This window comes from Sceloporus occidentalis, unplaced genomic scaffold (genome assembly GCF_023333645.1).
Source record: "Sceloporus occidentalis isolate IW3139 unplaced genomic scaffold, rSceOcc1.0.p SCAF_5, whole genome shotgun sequence".
NCBI classification, from domain to species: Eukaryota; Metazoa; Chordata; class Lepidosauria; order Squamata; family Phrynosomatidae; genus Sceloporus; species Sceloporus occidentalis.
The window spans coordinates 26,919,120-26,941,027 of record NW_028316985.1 but is presented as its reverse complement, the minus strand read 5'-3'; the positions used below and the strand labels follow the sequence as shown (position 1 = coordinate 26,941,027).

At 37.9% G+C, this 21,908-nt stretch overlaps 1 protein-coding gene across 1 annotated transcript in view; it reads left to right on the top strand.

The window, feature by feature from the left end:
* Positions 1-13,271, top strand: part of LOC149311813 (insulin-like growth factor 1) — an 80,150-nt gene extending 66,879 nt beyond the window's left edge. Inside the window, exons 4-5 of the mRNA XM_089526721.1 lie at positions 3,703-3,758; positions 12,552-13,271. Coding sequence (XP_089382847.1) covers positions 3,703-3,758; positions 12,552-12,591 — 96 coding nt within the window. The 3' untranslated portion in view covers positions 12,592-13,271. The remainder of the gene's footprint in view (positions 1-3,702; positions 3,759-12,551) is intronic.
* Positions 13,272-21,908: the final 8,637 nt, after the last annotated feature.

Below are 21,908 nucleotides of genomic sequence, written 5' to 3'. Positions count from 1 at the left end.
AACATGGCATATGTCTCTGAATTCCAAACAGATACTGGTATAGATAAAAAGTTTACCTCAGTGAAATACAAAGTTACCCAACCTGTTTCACAGGGTTGTGGTGAATATAAAATAGGAGGATGTTGCCTTGAAACGTATAATCAACAAAATTGGTGTCTAACAAGTAAACCCCCATATATTTTCCTTATATTTTGTAAACACAGTTTCAGCCAGGGAAATAGAATAAGTAGCACATCTCTTGCCAGCCAGCCAGTGGTTTTTTGAAGCCACTTGAGTTGCCACACCATGTCTTCCCTTTTTTACCAGCCATTTCCAGCATAGCCTCCAGCTGTCCTGAATTGACAGGGACAGTCTCAATTAGTTCTCTGCCATCCCACTTTTTCACCTCCTTTTAATATCTCCCAGTTTGTCTCTCTTCCTCCAGCCTCCTCCTTTGTTGCTAGCTTACTTAAATTGGTGCAAACTAAGTTCAAAGTGCAATAGTAGACTGCACTCAATTAACTCAGCTGTGGGGAGAGTATGGGGCAGGCCAGGTCTTGCCCTTCCTTGTAGACTCGGGAGTTTATCACACGGAGGAATTTCTCATAATTTCAAATGAAAAGAAAGTGGGGTCAGAATGCATTCACATGAATTCGCTAGTTCAGCAAATTTACGTGAATTCGAATTGCATTCAAACTGATTTCCCATTGCCCAAAAATAGCTTGCCATTGCCCTGATTGCCATTGAATTATACTTCCAATTTCCCTTGTCTGATAAACTCCTCAGGCAAAAGCAAACTCCTACAGCCTCTGCTGATTTGTCTGTTTCCTCATTAAAAACATCTTCCATCTTGACCACACTCTGATAATGCTTGGCCACACATTCCAAAGTTTCCATCTGTGAAATGTTAAATATGTTCCAATCACCCAGTTGACTCTATCTCTTTCCCTGGGTCTCCCCACGCTATTATATAGCTCCCCTGATGCTCACAACTTATTGAACTGTCTCCCCCACCAACAACTTTTTTTCTCTCTCAAGATTATTCATATTTTTGCAAACCTTGGGTTCCCCCAACACTGCTACAGTATTCTCTCTTGCTGTGGGTACCATTTGACTGCCGAAGGATTAGCCCTAATCCCTGGTTTGCATTCAGCACAAATAGAATGACCCACATTATGCCTGTACTTAAATTCCAATAATCTACTAATATTCTTAATTTATTTTGAATATTGTTTTGTCTTCCTCTCTCTTCATATCAGTGGGACATTCTATGAAATATACAATCATGGAGGATCAGATGTATTTTAGATTTTTATGTGAATAAATTAGTGTGGTCTTTTATAATCTAACTTTTCCCAAGCCTTAGGGACAGGGTGGGTTGGAATTCCAAATTGGTAAAATGAATGAATTGGCTTTTCTTAACAGCCATTTTTGGTTGATCGGGACTCAGATGTGGTCCATATACTAGTTTGGCTACTGTTGCAAAAGGCTGTACAGCCTGTCAAGAAAAGTAAGCCTGATCAGATCAACTAAATGGGAACAAAACCAAACTTCTGGAGTGATTTTGCTTCACTGATATCATTGGCTGCACAGAAAAAAGCCTCATTAAGACTGGACACTATCCAGACACAAACCAGAGGCCTCCATTGATTTTAAATTGCCCTAGTCATTCATGCTGGTCAGAAATAAATTGCTAAGACCAAAATCATATTTGTACGCCTCACTATCACCACAGCCAATTCCTCTTCTTTCCAGCAGTAGTAATGAATGCATTATAAGTTTGTATAATGTTATAAAGGAGTTACACTTCTAAAGCTAAAGGCTATGTCAAAAAGGGATGTCCCAGAAACTTAATTTTCATGAATTCAAATAGAAATTGATCTGCTCTACAGCTCTCAGTAGGTGTGTAGCTAGGCTGGATTGAGTGAGGTGGTGGCCTGGGGCCATGTGGTGCTAACTGTCCCAGGCACTGTCCCTGCTCAGCCATACCACCACTATCATACTCCATCCCAGGCATTCCTTGCACTTCTGCTGCCATTAAGGCAAATGCAAGCTGCTGTAACCACTCCTTGTGTTTGTATTCTTCCTCATTAATATATTCTGGCATCTTTGATGTTGCTTGGTCACGTGTGTCCTGGTTTTCATCTGTGAAATTTTGGAGGGTCTTCAGCAAAAGTGTGCTCGCTGGGTTCTTGTGCACTAAACTACACTCTTGACTTCCATGGGTGAAATCAGGTTGCAATATCAACCAGATCTCCAACTTCTCTGAATGTGTTCATTCATACACATGTTCATTAATAAATCCATTCAATTTCTACATTAATTTGTAAATCCAAACAAAACTGCAAAATAAAATGGCACAGCATTTTCTTTTTAAAAACTCAAATTATTTTTAAAAGCCAAGAATAATTTGAGGTTTTTTTAAAATAAAATGCCATGCCTTCTTTTTTGCAATTTTTATTTAGATTTACAGATTAATGTAGAAATGAAATTGATGTATTAACGAAGACATACACAATTGACTAATTTGTCCATTATATCGAGGCTTCGCAAGGTTAGTTGTCAAATCTTGTGATGTTATTCAAAAATCTGTAAACAGTGGGTACAGTCAGCCCACAGATTCAAACATCCATGGCTTGAAAATATTCAGAAAAAGCATAAATTCTAAATAGCAAACCATAAGAGACACCATTTTGTTATGTCATTGGAGTGAATGGGACTTGAGCATCTACAGATTTTGTTATCCACGGGGGGTCCTGGAACTAAACCCTAGCAGATAACAAGGGCCCATTGCATTACTTTTCAATATGTACACTATATTAATATTACTGTTTCTCATTCTCTTACAAATGTTTATTTTAAAAAAGAAACCTTAAAAGGAAAAATGACCAACCTCCAGACTCTATAAAAGCATTATTTTAGGAATAACAATTAAAATGACTTGTTCCCGGTCCAAAAAATAAAATAAAATACATATTATAAAAAGCAGAAAAGGGACTGCATCAGGCTCCTAGAAGTAATTCGTTACTTCTAAGCTCTGTTGCTTGCCATATTAAAAGGGCAACAAGTAAAAATTAGTCTTGTGACTCAACCACTGTAACAGTGGCCTCTCCATGCTGGATGTCACCCAGTGTGGATGGCTGCCATGGGGTGGCAGAGGCCAAAAGGGCACACTCCTCCCATTTCAAGCTTTCTCCTTGGGAGGAAGTCTGAGACTGGTGCAGCCAGCAAGAGCACGCTGGCCCCTCCTGCTCTAAAGGAGAGGAAGGCCCAACTGGGTGTCTGGTATAGTCAGCGCCCCCCACATCCTTTTTGAGAGACAGAATGTGTGGTGCGGAGCATAGCATTGTGGACTGACCTTAGCTTACTTCTGTTTAAATCTTGTCTCATTAATGTCCAGTGAAATGGAAAATTGGGAGTTCCATATTGCTTCAGCAAGAAAGTGCACAATTTGAATTCAGAAGGGCCCAGGTTCAATCCCTGACATCCCCAATTAGGGCTGGGGAAATAATGTGCACGGTTCTGCTACCAGTTAATAGGCACAATTCTGTGATAAATGAACCATTCACCTGACATGGTATAGTATAGATTCCTATGCTTCATCTCAGTCAGTTTCCATCTGTAAAACTGGAATAGAAGAGGTCTACTGTAAAGTTTAGTAAGATGAGGATTGCAAAGGGCTGTTTTTTAAAAAAAAAATTGAAAAAAATCTTTTATTTTCAGGAAGTGCATTTGAAGAATACAAGTAGAGGAAACACAGGAAACAGGAACTACAGAATGTAAGAAAATACCATCCATAAGAGTGAAGAATGAACGTGCCATCTGCAGGATATTTTGCTGTAAATAAATTGTCAAAGATTGGACAAAACACTAGAGTTCAATAAGCTTGATGAAATCTCCACTAATGGGCATTCTCCCAATGAACAATGCAAGTAAACATTCCAATAGAAACCATCTCAGTGCTAAAATATTTCTGAGAGTAGTAGATTGCTGTTCCAATTTTTCATCAATTTTAAAATGTCCTGCATACACAACCATACACACAAATACAGAAACACATTCCTCTTTCTGTGCCCCTCAAAAGCCTGCAAATGTATAGGCCTTTGATGGATCCAATTGCACTAAATTAACTTATGAACCTTGCTGTTGGAGTCGTTCACCAGCCTTATCTAAGTGGGTTGTGGTTTTTTTAAATATTTGCACTTCCATACAAGCAACAGACAGTTTGCCTTGCAGTGTCTGATAACAGTTTGTTTGCCCCTTCCATATTTGCACAGTTTGATGTTCCCAGTAGCAGCAGTAAGTAATACATTAATTTCACCCACTGCATTTTGACAGCATATGACTTACGTGCATTTGCCCCAAGCAGGGATCCTGATGTGCTTCAATATGCACACACAGCTCTTCCGTGAGTAGGAGTCCCCATTTACTTCTATGAAGGAATCTGCTATACCTATTTCCCCCTCTTTTTGCATATAAACCTCCTCTTAGTCACTGAAGTGCAGGGGAAAGCCCACATACACTAGAGACCCATGTATAGGGGGCCCCAAATCTGCAACAAACCTCTGGATCAGGATAACAGAGTTTAAGACTTAAGTTTCCCCCTTCCCAACTCTTGACAACACACAACACAGAGATGCAACACAAATAAGATGACTGACTGGCTAGAATCAGCTAAGTCAGCACACACAGGTCAGGGACGTAGCTAGGATTTTAGGAAGGGGGGGGTCCAGGCTAAGTGCCATCATTATAATGAGGCTTGGGTGCGGCGGCGCAGCAGTACACACCATTCATTTTTCTAATGGAGGGGGGTCCGGACCCCAAGAACCCCCCCCCCCCTGGCTACGTCCCTGCACAGGCTGTTTTAAATCATCACTGCTTCTTTCAGGTAGTGAATTCCTTTGCAACCATATAAATAGACTGCCTTCTCTTCCATATAGTGCAGCATATAGAAATTTAGCATATCAATAATACACATATAATCAACAGTATGTACAACTATTTCATGGTACAATGGTGCTATTTTATAGCTTGTTTTGTGAAAGGGGTCTGGCCAAAAGTGTAAGAGGTAAAAGCAAAATAATACATTTAGAGTGCAATGGAACAAAGCCAAAGAGTAAAGGAAAGAGGTTTTGCAAAATGCAAGAATTTGTTAAAAGATTTCTAGCTGATTGAATTGTAAATATTAACATTAGGTACACTAATATTCAAAAATAAACAAAAAAGTGTCTACCATATAGCCAACAAAGTGCATAGCAAAACAGTGACTGGTGTCACTGCAATAACTTTGACAAACACCTTGCTCTTAGCTTGTGGTAGTTTTATACTCAGCTCTTAGTGCCATTGAAAAAATGCAAATCAACATTTTGTGCCAAAGAGGCTTCAGTGGAATTTAAACTGTCTGAAGGCTAAACTACACACTTTATTAAATAATATAGCATACAGAGAGCCTCACTTTCTTACATTTGTGTAAGGAGGGGGTGAGTTTAGTCTGGATAATCACATGCAGACAGAGGGGATTTCAATATATCCATTCAATCACTTTTTACTAATTTAAATTAAATTGAAATTCTCTATCTGGTACAATTCTTGCTCTTTTGCAGCATTTGGGATTGGTGGAGGAAGATTATAGGTCTTAAATACTTCCATGCTTATAAAATTACCAGCACATAGAGGGAAAAGGGTTTTTTTAGCTTAATCTTCCAGACATACTAGTGCACAGGATGTGTCATAAACACATGGGAACCCTTACTAGCAGTCCAGAAATATGCTGCCCAGCAAGAACTGTATCAGTGTTTTCTGATTGTGTAAGAGGCAAGCAATTGCCACTGCAACCCACAACTAATTTCAAGTAATGATGTCTCATAATAATAGCACTGGAGCTAATTTAGTCCTATGTCCCACTGGGTGCAGTATTCATTTAACTACAGCATCTCTGACAGATGACCATCCAGTCTCTGTTTAAATACCACCCATAGAAAAAGTGTCTACCACTTCACAAGGCAGTGTGTTTCACTGCAAAAGAGCTGTTCCTGTTAGGAAGTTTCTCCCAATGACTACAAGTGTTTACAGTAAAAAAAAAAAAAAAAAACAAAAAACAAGTTACTGGCCAAGAAACAGTATAATGTAAAAATGATATGCCATTGTGGCTTTAGGTAGTCCTAAAAACACTTGCATGATCATTAGGCCTCACTGCCTTCAGATGGTATATAGGCATGTTGAATAGGATACACATGGTATACAAGTGAATTTAAGGCTACAATCCTATATCCAGTTTCTTGGGAATAAGTCTCACCAATTCAGAGGAACATATATCTGAGCAGATAAGCAAACAAATTGCATTGTAAGGCTGTAACCCTATGCATATTAACAAAGAATTAAATCCAATGAGATCCAGTGGGACATATTTTCAAGAAAACATGTGTAGGATTATGCTGCGTGGCAAGAGTTGGTCTTAGATGAAGAATGAACTCAGAATGGCTTTGGGCTGATCCACTGTATGAATATAAACTTTATTTGTACTTATTAATAATTTATACATGTATTTGGATGATGGCTGGAACCTATGAATGTATATACATATGAATTCTTCTGCTGTATTCAAGGCTCCTCCATTTTAAGAGCAAGAATTTTACAAATGAAGCATCAGAAAATAATTATTATATGGTAATTTTTTGCTTTACCTTTTACTGGTTTGGTCAGCAATGCCAAAGTGGTGCTATTGTTTTGTTTTAAGAAAGTACTTGACTTTTAAATATATATATATAAAGAAAATATATTAATATTTTTCAGATAAAGTGACAAATGTATAGTTTTTGCTTACTAAAACAGAAGTATGTCTAGCCATAACCTTTCAACTTTTTGTCATAAAAAAGTGGGAAGCACACCTGCTATTTTAGAAAGCATTCACATTCAAATAAGAAAGAAAATGGAAGTATCAAAATGAATCATAATAAATATCAGGAGCTGAAAGGTGAGATCTGCTGCTTAACCTCTATTTGTTTCAGTGGGTCTTATGCTCTGACCCCATTGGGATTGTTTGATGTTGCACTGCAACAGTATTTAATGGAGTATGCTCATAAGCCACAGCTAAAAACTGTGGGATTCAGATGGATATTCAAGTGCAACAACTCAGAGCTCCATATAAACTGTTATTATATGAAATGCTGAGCATAATCCTGCAGTTCTAACAAGACATGTGCACAGAACATTGGATTAGTGCACAAGGCTCTAGTTGTTAAAGAGTTTATACTATGACACAATAATAGGCTTATTACACCCAATTTATGAAAGTGTTAAATCCTGCCTTGAAACAGACTAGAAAAGACTTGAGTAGAGTCTAGATTGTGATTGAAAAAGTGAATAACTTTTTCACTCTAAAGCAGAAGTGGGAAACATGGAGCCCTCCAGATGCTGTTGAATTGTAACTCCAAGCATTCCTTACCATTGGCTAGCCTTGCTTGTGCTGCTGGGATTTGCAGAACAACAATATCTGGAGGGCCAAATGATTGCTTTCCTTGTTCTACAGAATTTTCACATACGACAAAAAATGTCCCTTTGAACCTAAGGTGTAACACCTGTACAAATGTGTGAATGTAAATAAACCACAGAAAGGTGGTTGTTTGTAAAGCTGAAGGTATATCACAGCCAGTATTGATTTTAAATCTACACTAGAGATAAAGGAGGGAAAGGGGAGGGGGATGATTTAAGGTTCATGTGTGAAAATGCCCTAAAATAAGTTATTTCCCAACCTAGCATGATAAATACACCAACTATGTTATAATTGCACTTTAAAAGGTTAACAGAATTACATTGCTAAGCAGTGGAATGGAGGCAAACAACAATGCACCTACACTTAAAGTGCAATCCTAAGCATATCTATCCAGAAGTAAGCACAAATAGCCAGTCAGACTTCATCCAACTTAAATATGCACAGGGTTGTAAATTCCCAGTCCAGCAAATAATATACACTTCAGAGCCTACTCATGTGAATGGATCTTTTTAGTTGGGTTGAGGCAAAGTTGAAAGGGCTTATTTTGTAACTGATAACTCCTAGTAGGCCTGTCAACACTAGTGAGATCATTCAGGCAAAAATGCCTTGAGCACAAATTGCAGCTACGCTACTGTCCAATTAAGTTCTTGGCTACAGATGTTCAGTGTTTGAAAATCATTCTGAAATGTGGGAGCGCGGTTAGAGAAAAGCTCCATATTCTTAAACAATTCAAAGTTTTAAGAAAAAGTTGAAAATATATGGCTAACATTCTGTGAAACTGAAAGTGTGTGTGCGCACACACACTGATTCTGCATGTGTGATTTGAAAAACTTTATATGCTTTTCACAGACTTCATAATGTGCAAAAATGACATATTTAGGATTTTTTTTTAAAAAAAGTGAAAATTAAATCCAGTTAGAGATTCTTTGAAGTTAGAGTCTAGAAAGGGGGAATGTTCTAATTAAATTATAATCAGCCTATTTGAAGTGTTTTAAAAAGTATTTTTAGTCTGGAAATGAATTGTAATAATTTATTAAAGACACAATATATACCACTGATTCCTTTTTTTTAAAAATACCACTCCAGTTCATATGGCATAGGCATATGGCAAAGGTTATCCAAACAGACTTTCTATTGCTTTGGTTTCAAATGGCCTTTTATAATTAAAATAATTGTGGATTTAGAGATGATATTAAAAAGGGGTGTATTTAGATTTCTGTTTGTAGCAATGTTTGGTGGGAATATCTAATAAGTTTTCACTAGTTATTTTTCTCACAAGCCATTTACTTCAGATATAGAAGCACCACTAGATAAATAATATACCACAAAATTCCTGCCTTGAAAAAAAAAAACAACTTCCAAAATACAAGCCTATATTCATTTTTAATCCTGTTTTATGACATTTTTGCTTATCACAGTATTACAATATTCTACAAGGACTATCATTGCTCCAAAACAGTTTCTTATGTACAATTTCTGTTTTTCTGTTTAACCTTTAGATGAAGAATATCTGAAACTTGACTATATATATTACAGTATAGAGATACCACTCAATAAGACGAAATGTAACCGTGTTTTGATTTTTCCTAGGAATACTGAGGCTAGGTACAGAAAATGAATCTGATCCAGTTCAGACTAATTGTGACTGAGTCCATAAATAATTGAAGGCCTTTTGTTTCCAGCTCATTTGTGTGATCCTATACTAAGCAATAGCCCCAATGATTTCAGTAGTGTTTACTACTAGGTAGATGGGTAAGCTGCAACTTCAGTCATATGTAAGTTTAACTGGATCAGAGCCTGTAGTTTTTCATAGACTTCAAGACTGAATGGCAGAATTATCATTGCTCATGGATAAATTATTTATTTTCTCTGTCCCACTTTTTCCAGGGCCAACATTTGGATATATCTGGATCTACTATCCTCATTTGCCTCTTAAAATACCCCCCCCCCAAGAAAAAGAATTGCTGACAAAAACAATAGTCAATTAGGTTTTTAAAGAACAGTCAGACTTCCAAACTGGTTTCAGTTTCACAAATTCCTTTTTCAAACTATAAATAAGGCTCTTGGAGTCTCTTAGTCATTCTCACCCAGTCAATACTTGTCAGGGAAATTATTTCAACTCATTGTTAACCTTGCTACCAAATTGCTAAATATAGGATTTAAAATTATGCATGTTATATACATGAAAAAGTATAGGTAATATCTATTTGGTCCATCTACTCTAACTAGCATAAAACAGGGTCTCAGGGAGAGATATGTATTTCCTATCTGATGCATAATCCTTTTCATTGGAAATGGCAATGACTGAGCCTGGAGTCTTCTGCATGCAAAGCATGGGGTCTACCATTATTTTATGATTTTTCTTTGTACAGATAAATATTTTGTCATGTTTATGCTATACAATATGTATAGTCACCTTGGACAAAGAACCTATTGGGAAAGAAAAAGTTAAAATGTGGGCCCTTGGGTAGTAATATCTTTATCATGCTACTTTGAGGCATTGGGGGAAAGCCATCTGTCAAGCCTTTTGCTGATTGCATTAAATATGAATACTTTAACTTTGTCCTGCCTCTCCAGTAACTTGCAGGATTTAACCTATAACATAACCACAAAAATCTGCTTCTCACGTTTAAGCTCTGCATGATTTATTTTCAGAAAGACAAATTTTATTAGGCTGCATCAATAAATGATTTGCAAATGAAATACAACCAACATTATATAGTGTTGCCTATCTGGGTTGTTCTACCATAGTGACTATCTATTGGAAGGTCCTTTTGACATCACTACAAATATGCTAGTCTACCTATCTGTACCATTTTTAAAAAAAAGAAAGTAAAAACTCCTCTTCTTGTTGCTGTGTGCTTTCAAATCGTTCCTGGATTATGGTAATCCTAGGTGAACCTATCACATGATTGTTTTTGTTTTGTTTTTTGTCTGTTCAGGCCACATGTTAGCTAAAGCTGGTGTAAGTTTGAATCTAACATGTAAAAGGCTTCAAGATCCCCACTCATGATATAGATAATGAGAAGATAATGAAGACTGAACCTATTCTTACTTTAGTGCATTCAAAGAAAAGAAAGCCATTAATTTAAAAGACTTTTTGAAAAAGTCCCTTAGTTGCAGTGACATTCTTCTGGAGGCAAAACATACCCAACTGCATAAGTCTTTCCCAATAAGGCATGGTTTCCAGGCCCTTCACCATTTTGGTGGCCCTCCTTTAGACATACTCCAGCTTGTCAACATCCTTTTTGAACTGTAGTGCCCAGAACTGGACACAATATTCCAGGTGAGCCTGACCAAGTCAAACCTGGATCCAATTGAAATCAACAGGACAAGTTAATTATGATTAATTTTTCAAGACCAGTTGATTTTTCAGGGACCAATGTGCAATGTAGTGATCTACTCACTGTGTCCATTCAGCATCTCTTTCTGACAGTGATTACCCAGTAACTTGTGCACTGAAATATCTTTCTGAGTAAAATAGCAATATCATATAATAAACCAAGCCCAGATACTTCACAACAATTATTGGTGTGATTTAAAACATGATTAACTGCTACAGCTGCACCTACCATTGCAGCTGAAAGTCACCATCCCATCTTTGGGTTTCAGCTCCACCTCTGTCAATGGATCCTGCAAATATCAAAGACCCACCAATTACTAATGACTGGCTGCCAAAATTCTATAATCTGCATATTCAGATTATCTAATGCTTATCTTGCTTTGGAAAGCACAAGCAGAGGAACAAAACCACTGGGGGGGGGGGGGGGAACTGACTTTACATATAAAATGTTGATTGATGCATTCCTATTTGAAAATGACATTTCTTTCTCTTGGCTGCTCCTGAATAGTGTTTTTACTAAACAAGCCTGTTTGTTTTCTAATGGTCACTAAATAAATAATTCACTTGCATGCTGAACCCAGGTAAGATATGCTTAGCATGAATCCAACAAATATTTTACTTTCATTTAGAGAAGAAAACCATAACTGTTAAAAGATTTTCACAGTTAATATGAGGCAGTTTTTCCCCATGTTACATGACAAATATGGGTTTTCAAAAAGCATTTGCATGACCTGGAGCTATAACCAACCCTAAACCTTGGACATGTAGAACCTATGTCTACAAATACATTTTTATTTACATTTTCACCTTTGTAAAGAATTGAATTGAATACTGAAAAGGCTTTCAGCCGAACTCAACAATGTAGACCAAAATATTTAGAGATTAACTATAACAGCAGGAATAAACTTGCTCTACTTCTAGTGGACTGATAGTTAATTGCTGTCTAGTCAGCTCCAACATATTACAATCCTATAAATGGGAGACCTCCAAGACACCTGTTATCAGGACCAGATAACAACTCAGTAGCAATGGCAAACTATTGTAACACTTAATGCAACTATATAAAATCCAAAATACTGTACGGGGTAGAATGACATTACTAGGTGGATACAGATGTCCCAGGTCTAAGAACACTGATATATTCCATCATTATAGTCTGCCACTCACATGTGCAGAAGTGGCCCCTATTCTTGTTTACAGATGCAAATGCTCTGCAGTTCATGGACCATTTCCGGGTGCATGGCTCTCACTGAAATGTCACTCAAAACACACATAGGTGGGACTCTCCCAGCATCAGGAGTGGCAATGGAAAACATGATTTGAAGATGCAGAATTCCATTTGCCATAAATGGCAATGAGAGTCCCTTTTGTGGACTGCAGTCTACAAATCTTGCTGCCTGACAGGTTAATTTCCCCCCCTTTAATTTGCAAAGGTTAAAATACAGTGCCCCAGTGCCCTTAACTTATGAACAGCACTTTGCTATTAAAGAGTAAAATTTAGGGATGTGATAAGGGACAGCAAACAACCAATATGCCACTTTAAACTGTGCTAGCACTGATGGTGGGGTGGGGTGGGGTGGGGTGGGGTGGGTGGGATAGAGACCTCTGTGCATGTAGGTGATTTTGTGCGCCTTAATTATTGTTGCTATTTTCTTGTATTCAAACTGTTAGCTTAAATGCCTGTTGTAAGCCATCTACCAAAATTGTATTGTAATTTAGGTTTATTTCCACTTGCAGCCCAATCCCCAAAGCACTCCGCCGGCACAAACCCCACTGAGGACAGGAGCCTTAAGCATGGAACTTGCCTGCATCAAACTTACGCACAGGCAAGCTTCCTATCACTATACAGTAAATGAGAACAACTTTTACTTTGAGGTATGACAGAGTGACTCTGATGCATATCTAACCAACTCCAGTGATGACAAATCAGTTGTGACCCAAGGAGAGTAACGAAGCAACCGAAGCAACCAACTGGTACATTACACCATATTTTTCTGAATAAGTTTGGCCAGTCTAGATCAGGAATCCATAATAATAAAAGTGCATGTGTTACTTTGGTTTTTTTTAAAAAAAAAATCAGAATGTGACAGTGTGTTTTACATAATTCTGGAAGTTTTTCATCATTATGTTTTATCACTGCACTCCAGTAACAGAACTGAATACAAATTTCCACTATCAACTGGCTATGCTCAAGGTTTGCACATGCCCACCCTATCTAGAAGCTAACAGAACTAAGAACTGGCTGATATATGGATGGGTGACTTTGTGCAAATCTGGAATTTTGTAAGAAGCCATGTAATACCTTACTAGCTGGCAAACTGTTAATATGTTAAAATTACTATTAAGTTGTTTTCCAGAAGATCATTCTTTCATACTCACTGAGTTAGGTTTCATAACACATTTAGGTGTTTTGGGTTTATGATTAATTTCTTGAATTAGGAATTATCTATGTGTACATGAGTGCTTAAATTTCTAAAAATTCATTACAGAAAACTATTGGTTCCAATAATATATACATTTTTTAAAAATCTAAAATGAAGAGGAGCATTATTTGCTTACAGTCCACCACATTAGCTTTCTTTTGCCATCATCCTCCAAGCACTTTAATGGTGCAAGTCCTACTGAGGTGATGGGGCACTACATCAGCTTAACTCTTTGCAGATTGGGCTGCAAGTGTTTGGATATGTACAGTTTTCATTTTTCCCCTCTGTTCATTCAAAATGCAAACTGTCATGACTTGATGACAAGTAAATAATATTTCATACTATGTATGTAACATTGGTGTGTTGCAGTACTCCCCATCCCATGCCTACCACAAATGTAACAATATCATCCCATTATTCTCCCCATGTTGGCTTTCCATGGACACACAGGAGGTTCAAGCAATGAAGGTCTTAATGCTTACAAAAAACAACTGGATCAGAAGTCACTCAAAACCATTAAATCCATCTTCCCCACTTTATGCAAAAGTTCAAGCTGGTTAAACATTATTCCATAAACCAATGGTGTAAAGCTTTTTTAAAAAGTGGTTCATTTTATGCAGTTATCATGATACGTTCACATTTTTCAAGATTTTCATTGCTTGTTTTTCTAAATCTTCACTGATTGTAGTAAAAGAAAAAGGGGGCTTGGTCACACTGCATTAAATAAAGGCTACAGCAACCTTCGGTTTGTAGAATGTACTGAAATGTTTGCAGCCCTCCTGGGATCCAGTACAAAATGTGAAATATTACTGTAAGAGGGTATCTTTCTAATGTATTTGTATGTATAGTTTACACCTCTGTGAGGTCTAATAAAGAATAATGGTTAATAAACATCGGCATCTTTTGTTCTCCCAAATAAATTTGATTTCTTTGATTATAACAAGGTTGCTTTAGAGCAGGGATGGCAAATCTCCAGCTTTCCAGACACTATTGGACTTCATATTGTATTGTTCTTTTATATTGTAAGCTGTTTTAAATCCCAATTTTTTTTGGGGGGGGGGGAGTAGGATATAAATAATCATCATCATAGCATGGTCAAAGTATTTACAGTCTGGGATCATAAAATGTCATGGCCTCCAGACATTTTGGACTGGGACTCAAATAATCCCTGATCATTGGCCATATTGGCTGGTGCTGATGGGAGTTGTAATCCAACACATTTGAAGGACACCAGATCATGATTCCCAGTTCCTACTTTTCAAAATATTGTTTAGAATCATAGAGTTAGAAGAGACCACAAGGGCCATCCAGTCCAACCCCCTGCCATCCAGCCTCTGATTAAAGACCTCCAAAGAAAGAGACTCCACCACACTCTGAGGGAGTGCGTTATCAAGATTAGCCTGGCATGACTTGTTTCTCAGATACTCATGTTGAGTTTATGTGATTATGCTTTCTAACTCTAGAATTTTTCCTGGTATAGATGTCAGACTAACTGGACGATAATTTTTGGGGTCCTCTTTTTCTCCCTTTTTGAAGATGATGACAGCATTCGCCCTCCCCCAGTCTGCTGGGACTTCTGTTCTCCAGTAGTTCTCAAAAATTATTACCAATGGCTCTGAGATTACATTTGCCAATTCTTTTAATACCCTTGGATGTAGGTCATCTGTTCCCAGGGACTTAAATTTGTTTAGATAGAGAGATGATTTAAAGCCACTTAGTCTTGCTTAGCTGCCTCTTATATGCACAGTGCTTGTCTACACAATTTAAATACTCCTTATTCTATTTGAATAGAATGCAGTCCCTCCACACATGATTTGGGGAAGTTCTGGCTTTTTGCAGGGGGGGGGGGTGGACTTCTCAAATTCTCCAGAAAAAGGAAACATGGCTTTTACTATATATGCAAGTATCCATGAGGATGCACATTATCAAATGTGTGGGCGGTCCTTTTTGCATGGATACACATGCCTGCATTTTTGGCAGAGTAAAGGTGGATAGATATGAATTTGCACAAGAAAGTGAAGACAATTAAGAGTCAGTGCAAATGTACAGAAAATCCACAGCAATATGAATAACAAACTAGCCTTACAGATATAAAAAGGAGAGGGTGAAAAAATGCACTTGCCTAAATCAAGCTGTTAATTCACAACTAGAGTAAACCCACTGAATTAATGAACTTTTTAAGTCAACACTGACATAAACTCAACAACTACCTAAATTCAATGGATCTACTCTGGATGAAAATAACAAAAGGAGTAAGACGATTACATATGCATCTGGCCTTTTCTCTTGGAACTCAAGTAGCACATGTGTTCCATGCTACAATTTCTTTCACACAGTTAGGCGCAAAGGGGCTTCAAGATCCTTTTGCATACTGATATTCCAGATTAACATGGCTATGTCCCTGAATTCTAGGTTAAAAACAGTTTTAAACACATTAAGATCATATATATATATATATATATATATATATATATATATATATATATCACAGCATACCCCATTAAATGAATCATTCATTTGGGGAGGAAAATGGGATATAAACCCAATAGAAACTGATTAATTGAAATGCCCTGCTGCTAAATGAATTAAAGACCAAGGGCATGCCTAAATAAAAAGATCTTTGCATGCTGGCAGAAAGAGAGCAAAGAGAAGGCCAGCCTGAAAACTGTTTTAGAATGAAGGATTACGGGTTCCTTGCCATTTGTCAACTAACCTGTTTCTGTTTGGCGGTCCCTCATGTCACTTTCACTGACCATTGCTAATCTGGCTGCCTGCTAACAGATGACTGCATCAAATATGAGTCAACCATCAGATGACTGCAGCCTGCTTAAGGCTGATCATACCAATGTGGTATGTCTTTTTTATTACTCATCTATACTTTGCTCATTTGTTTATTGTTTTCTCTGTCACGCTCTCTTATCTCCTTTATGTTTAGGTTAAGTGGCTTCATGCCCAGAACTAGCTGGTAAACTGGTATTTATTACACAGGCATTTGGCTTTTTAGTCTAGATAGACACACTTATATCCTTAATATTCAGACTTCAGGGGCTTAAATCTTGCAGAACACAAGGCAAATTAGCACTCAGCAGTAACAAAACAAACTTTCCATTGGGGGAATTGTGCAACCTGTGAACAGCCACCAAATGTGCCTGTGATGGTGGTGGGGCTTAGAGAAAACACTTGCCTGAAGAACATAAAACGTATGGAGGTAAATATAGTCTTTCAGATAGTCTGGACCAAAACATATAGGGCTTGAAAGGTCATAACCAAGACCTTGAATTATGTCCAGAAACAGACCTGTAGCCACTGAAGCTGTTCAACAAGGCAGTTATGTGTTTCCAATGACTGTTCTCAGTCAGCAGCCTAGCTACAGGTGAAGTTTCTAAACATATTCCAAAGGCAGCCTCATTTAGTTTGTGTAACAGTAATCCAACCAGGATATTTCAGGCTTATCCGGCAAAACATCCAGCCTCAATTGCATGTCTTCCTGACTTCAGAGGTGTTTGCAACTCCCAAACTATTCAGTTTGATGTGCATATGGGGTAGTGTGGATGTGCTCCCATGCTTCGGGGATCATGGCTAGCCAGAGTACAGCTTCTGTTTGGGGCCATAGGGAAAGCACAGACACCAAAATTCAGAAGATTTCAGCTTAGCGCAACAACATTTATAATACACAACCTGTCCCAGGGCAGAATTCAGAATTAGAATGGATTTTCTAGGGGAGAAGAATGGAAAGGAAAGTTGGGAATAGCCTGGCAATCATTGCAAATGAAAATCACTTCCAGAGGGGGGTACTCTTGGCTTCCCATTTACTGCAAAATGTTACTTGTAAACACAAGGTGCATCACCCAAAATTGCTCCCATCAGCAAAGGGATTATGCAGATTCTTATCTTGATAAATCTCTCCTTGGCTACATATTAGTGCACTTCCCCAGGCTGCGACTTCTGGATCCTCAAAAATGGACCTCCTTATATGGTATGGCTATTTTCCCACACTGGGGTCATCTTTGCAGCTATGTACCTTAGACATTCCCTTTATATTAACAATATCAGAAAGGCAGGTAAGGAGGATGGATCTTGGGGTGACATTGTCAGACATTCTCTTAAAACAATTCTTCCCTTGCATTTCCTATCTTGGGGTAACATTGTCAGACATTCTCTTAAAACAATTCTTCCCTTGCATTTCCTATCTATTAGTCCCTTGCAGGCACAAAGCTTCTGGTATTCACATGGATTTCCTCCACCTGCAAAATGTCCCTGTTTCACTTTCAGCTCCATGGATGCATATGTGCAAAAATTAGGGGGAAAGAAGGCATATCAAGATGTCTCCTCCACTGAGGAAAAGGGGTAGTTCTGGATCGGGTAAAATTCTGTAAGTCAGTTTAGGCACCCTTAACAAAGCCAATACCTCATCTCTGTCCAAGAGGATAAGCAATTCATGCTGCCTAAAGATGAAGCCTGAAGTGAAGATAATCTAAATAAAGCTTTCTCAATTTGCTTTGTATCATTTTCAGACCCCTTCTGAGGCCCCTGTACAATCAGATCCAGGAAAACAGCTATTCCAATCTGTTTTTAGTCAGTTCTACCAGAAATTGTAACAGCTCTGGATCCATCAAAGGGAAATGCTCCATCTGCCCAACACTAATTATTTCTGTTGTGTACCCATAAAGAAAGAAAATAGTCACTCCAACCCAGAGACTCCAGAGTTCACATTAAGTTCCAATACATTAAAAAAAACAAAAATACTTCAGGCAAGAAAGGGTTGTTCTCTTTTCTTTTATATTCTTGATTAGATTTGCAGCCTTACAGTTCAGCTACCAGAGGAGTTAGCAGCATTTGCCTTCTCCACAAATGCTTTTTATTTTAAGTATCGACTGCCATCTGATTAATGATGAAATTTGTGGATATTGGTAAGTTCTTCAATATAAACAGAATGAAAGTCTCATCAGTCTGCACAGGTCATAGTAAGCAAGTTATGCTAGATATAAAGAAAATCATGATCTCTCTGCCTGCTGTGCAAGTAAGTGTTCAAGATAAGGAGAATGACAAGGGTAAAAGAAGAGCCAACCCCAATTTAGCATCATAAATATAGTTGAATATAGAGGGATTTAAAGCCAAAAGTTATGCGCTAAGCTGGCTTAAAAACCTTCTGGCTATTTGAATCATAGAATCATAGAGTTGGAAGAGACCACAATGGCCATTAAGTCCAACCCTATTCTGCCATGCAGGAAATCTAAATCAAAGCATCCCCAACAGATGGCCATCCAGCCTCTGTTTAAATACCTCCAAAGAAGGAGACTCCACTACACTCTGAGGGAGTTTGTTCCACTTTCAAACAGCCCTTACTGTCAAGAAATTCCTCCTAATGTTTAGGTGGAATTTCTTTTCCTGCAGTTTGCATCCATTGTTCTGTGTTCTAGTCTCTGGAGCAGCAGAAAACAATCCTGCTCCCTCCTCAATATGACATCTCTTCAAATATTTAAACAGGGCTATCATATCACCTCTTAACCTTCTCTTCTCCAGGCTAAACATACCCAGCTCCCTAAGGCGTTCCTCATAGGACATGGTTTCAAGACCTTTCACCATTTTAGTTGCCCTCCTTTGGACACGCTCCAGTTTCTCCACATCCTTTTTGAATTGTGGTCAGTTTCATTACCCCCCATATTCTTTTATTTTTATTTTTAGGTTCTTTTCTGTCGAGTTTATGAATAAATTTATTTTATTATCAAATTATAAATAAAATTAAATTCTCACCTAAAGTCAGATGCAAACAGCATCAACAACAACAGCAAATTTAACAACAGTTGCAGAAACAAGTATCAAAATACTAGTGTTCAATAAGTGCTTTAATGCATCATAATGATCCTTTCCTATCATCCAACTCAGCACATGTCCCCTTTGCATACAAAGCCAGGGAGAGAATTCTACATAAAAGATAATTATTCAGTGCAAAAAAATGGCCAATGGAACAGACTACATATTACTGACTGTTACCTGAGGGTGCCTCCAGATGGGTAAAATATCTCAGGAAGTATTAAGACTTTCCGATTCTTTCTCTATCAGGATGTTTATGGATTACCATCCCGTTGCTCTGTTGAATTACTATGGGTTTTTTTGCCTCTCGCCCTGTCTATGGATGCTGGCCCTGAAAGCCTTCGACTTGACAAACACAAATACATTTAATTTCAGAAATTTAAATCAACCTGGAGAGTGAGAACGAAAGTCCTTGGTAATGCTGGAAACTTCCAGGTAATACTTTGGAAGAAGGAAAACATTATGTAGATCTCCAGAATTTCTTTGTACAGGAACAAAACCTGAGACTTTCAGGGATTATTTTTCCTATCTGGAGACACCCTAAGTAAATGGAAATGGAAATTGATGGTAGCACCTAGAAACACTTCTACATTTTGGTAATTTCCAAGGTATCTACATTTAGGGATTCACCTTTCCTATGCAAAGAGTTGTACTGGAACACTATTGGTAGCTTTCGTGCAATGGTTCATATTGTTCCTTTGCGGAACAATAACCAATGTTTGCTTTGGTCAGCACCTCATAACCTAGCCTAATTCCTTCAGGTGAACCAGAGGACACCATTTATTGTCAGAATTAAAGAAAATTCAAATACCCTTCTACATTATTTTTACACATGGAATGGAAAGGTGAACCATCTGGTTCTCTGCTCAGGCAGAACATACTTGCATCTAGCCCTGGCCAGGTGTCATCCCTGGAACATCACTTGGTCAGTTAGTCAACCTTTATTAGGCAAACAACAACAACATACATTTACAATATAATTTCAGGATCGTTATTAAAATTTAATAATCTTGTTGCCTCCACCTGAAATTAGGCCATTGGCCTGGTAATATGTGCGTTCCGATCTTCCAATAAGTATTCCACTGATAACCCAGCCAAACAGATATTCATTTCCTATAACAATTTTCCCCTCAAAATTATATACAACAGCCAAAGCAATACAATACGAAGGAGAACATCTGGAGCTTGATCACAGTGACATACACGATTCAAAAATGGGGTCTACAAATATCTGCCTCTGGTCACATTGAGGGGTGCCCATTCAATCTTGCAAACAAAAGGCCTTCCTTGACACCAGCAGTGAAAGGGTTTGAAAATAGTCTGGTATCCTACCCTGCAAGGGGGGATACTGAACATTGCTGGAGAACACACTCTGGGAGGAGCTGGATATGTCAGTTGATGTTCTCTCTCTGCAAGGCAGACCCTAATAGATTCAAGACACTCCTTTTCGGTTAGTAAAAGGAGAGAATCAAAATTTAAACCCACAGAAATGAGTTTACTTTCATAAAATTTAGCCCAACTGGCATAGCAAACGTCAGATAGTAGGAACCATAAAAGACTGGATCTATGTATCTTAAACCAAAACCTATAAGACATCAACTAGGCTTCAGTTTCAAGAACAGTCAATCCCAGTTCCGCATAGAGTCAGATGGTGTACACATGGTCTAACACTGGAGTCAAATGGCTGAGTGTGAGCATAATTGTAGCAAAGATGGGACCACTGAGAAAGAAAATACTGGCACTCTCAGAAAAACCCAAAGGTTTGCCCAAACACACAACAAATTTTTGTGAGGGAAATGTTACGTGGAGAAATACCACACCAAAACAGTTAGCTGTGGATGGATGAGTATCCACAGAATGTTGAATATCTATGTGGGTGGGAGAGGAAAACCAGTCAGGGGAGGAAATTGTATTCTGAAGGAGGGCCTGGCTCTGTTGAACATTCAATAGGAGCACTCCAGACCACAACATTATGGACCTTGTCAGACACAGGGCAAAAGATCATCCAAACATCATGTAAACGTGGCAGAAACATTGCGGAAATGCCAGGGATGTGATAATCTGTGGCGCTTCTAAAGTGTAATTGAAGCTGCCTGCTATGTTCCCGTCACAGAATTGTTTGCAGGGAAGACAGAAGAAGGCATTTTCTGAATAACGGGATATGCTGTTATTCAGAAAATGGCTTCCACACAAACAATTCCATGATGGGAACACAGCAGGAAGCCTCAATTACACTTTAGAAGTGCCACGGATTATCACATCCCTGGTGCTTCCACAACATTTCTGCCACATTTGCTTGATGTTTTGCCCGTCTGATAAGGTTATGTTGCATAAGCTATTAACAAAAGGAATACCAGCCATAAGTAGAATGCCTCTCTCTCTTTCTCCATTGGCAAAATATCACCATTATAATTTATATACCACCTTTTCCGCAAATTAAAATAACAATATAATTAAAATCATATCATACATAAAGTCAACATTAAAATAGAATTAAAATATTAACCTTAATAAAAAAATGTAGCCCACATGTTGCAACTTCCATGGAAGTTTCTGCCTCTGCACATTTCTGAAGCATGTCTATTAAATATTTTTTGAAATCAAAGAGAACACAAAATTTCTATTCACATAGAAAATCTATGTGTGTACCTCTACTGAGGTACTCTGCTGAGAACCAGTGTGGTGTAGTGGTTTGAATATTAGACTATGGTCCAAAACACAGCATTATGATTTATTATGATTCTATTGTAATTTCCCTTGTGTTGTTTTATCATACTTGATAAGGAATGTGTTTATGACAAAGTCATTATTATCACCATCTTTCTATATACTAGTAGCAAATTCAATTGTCTCATGT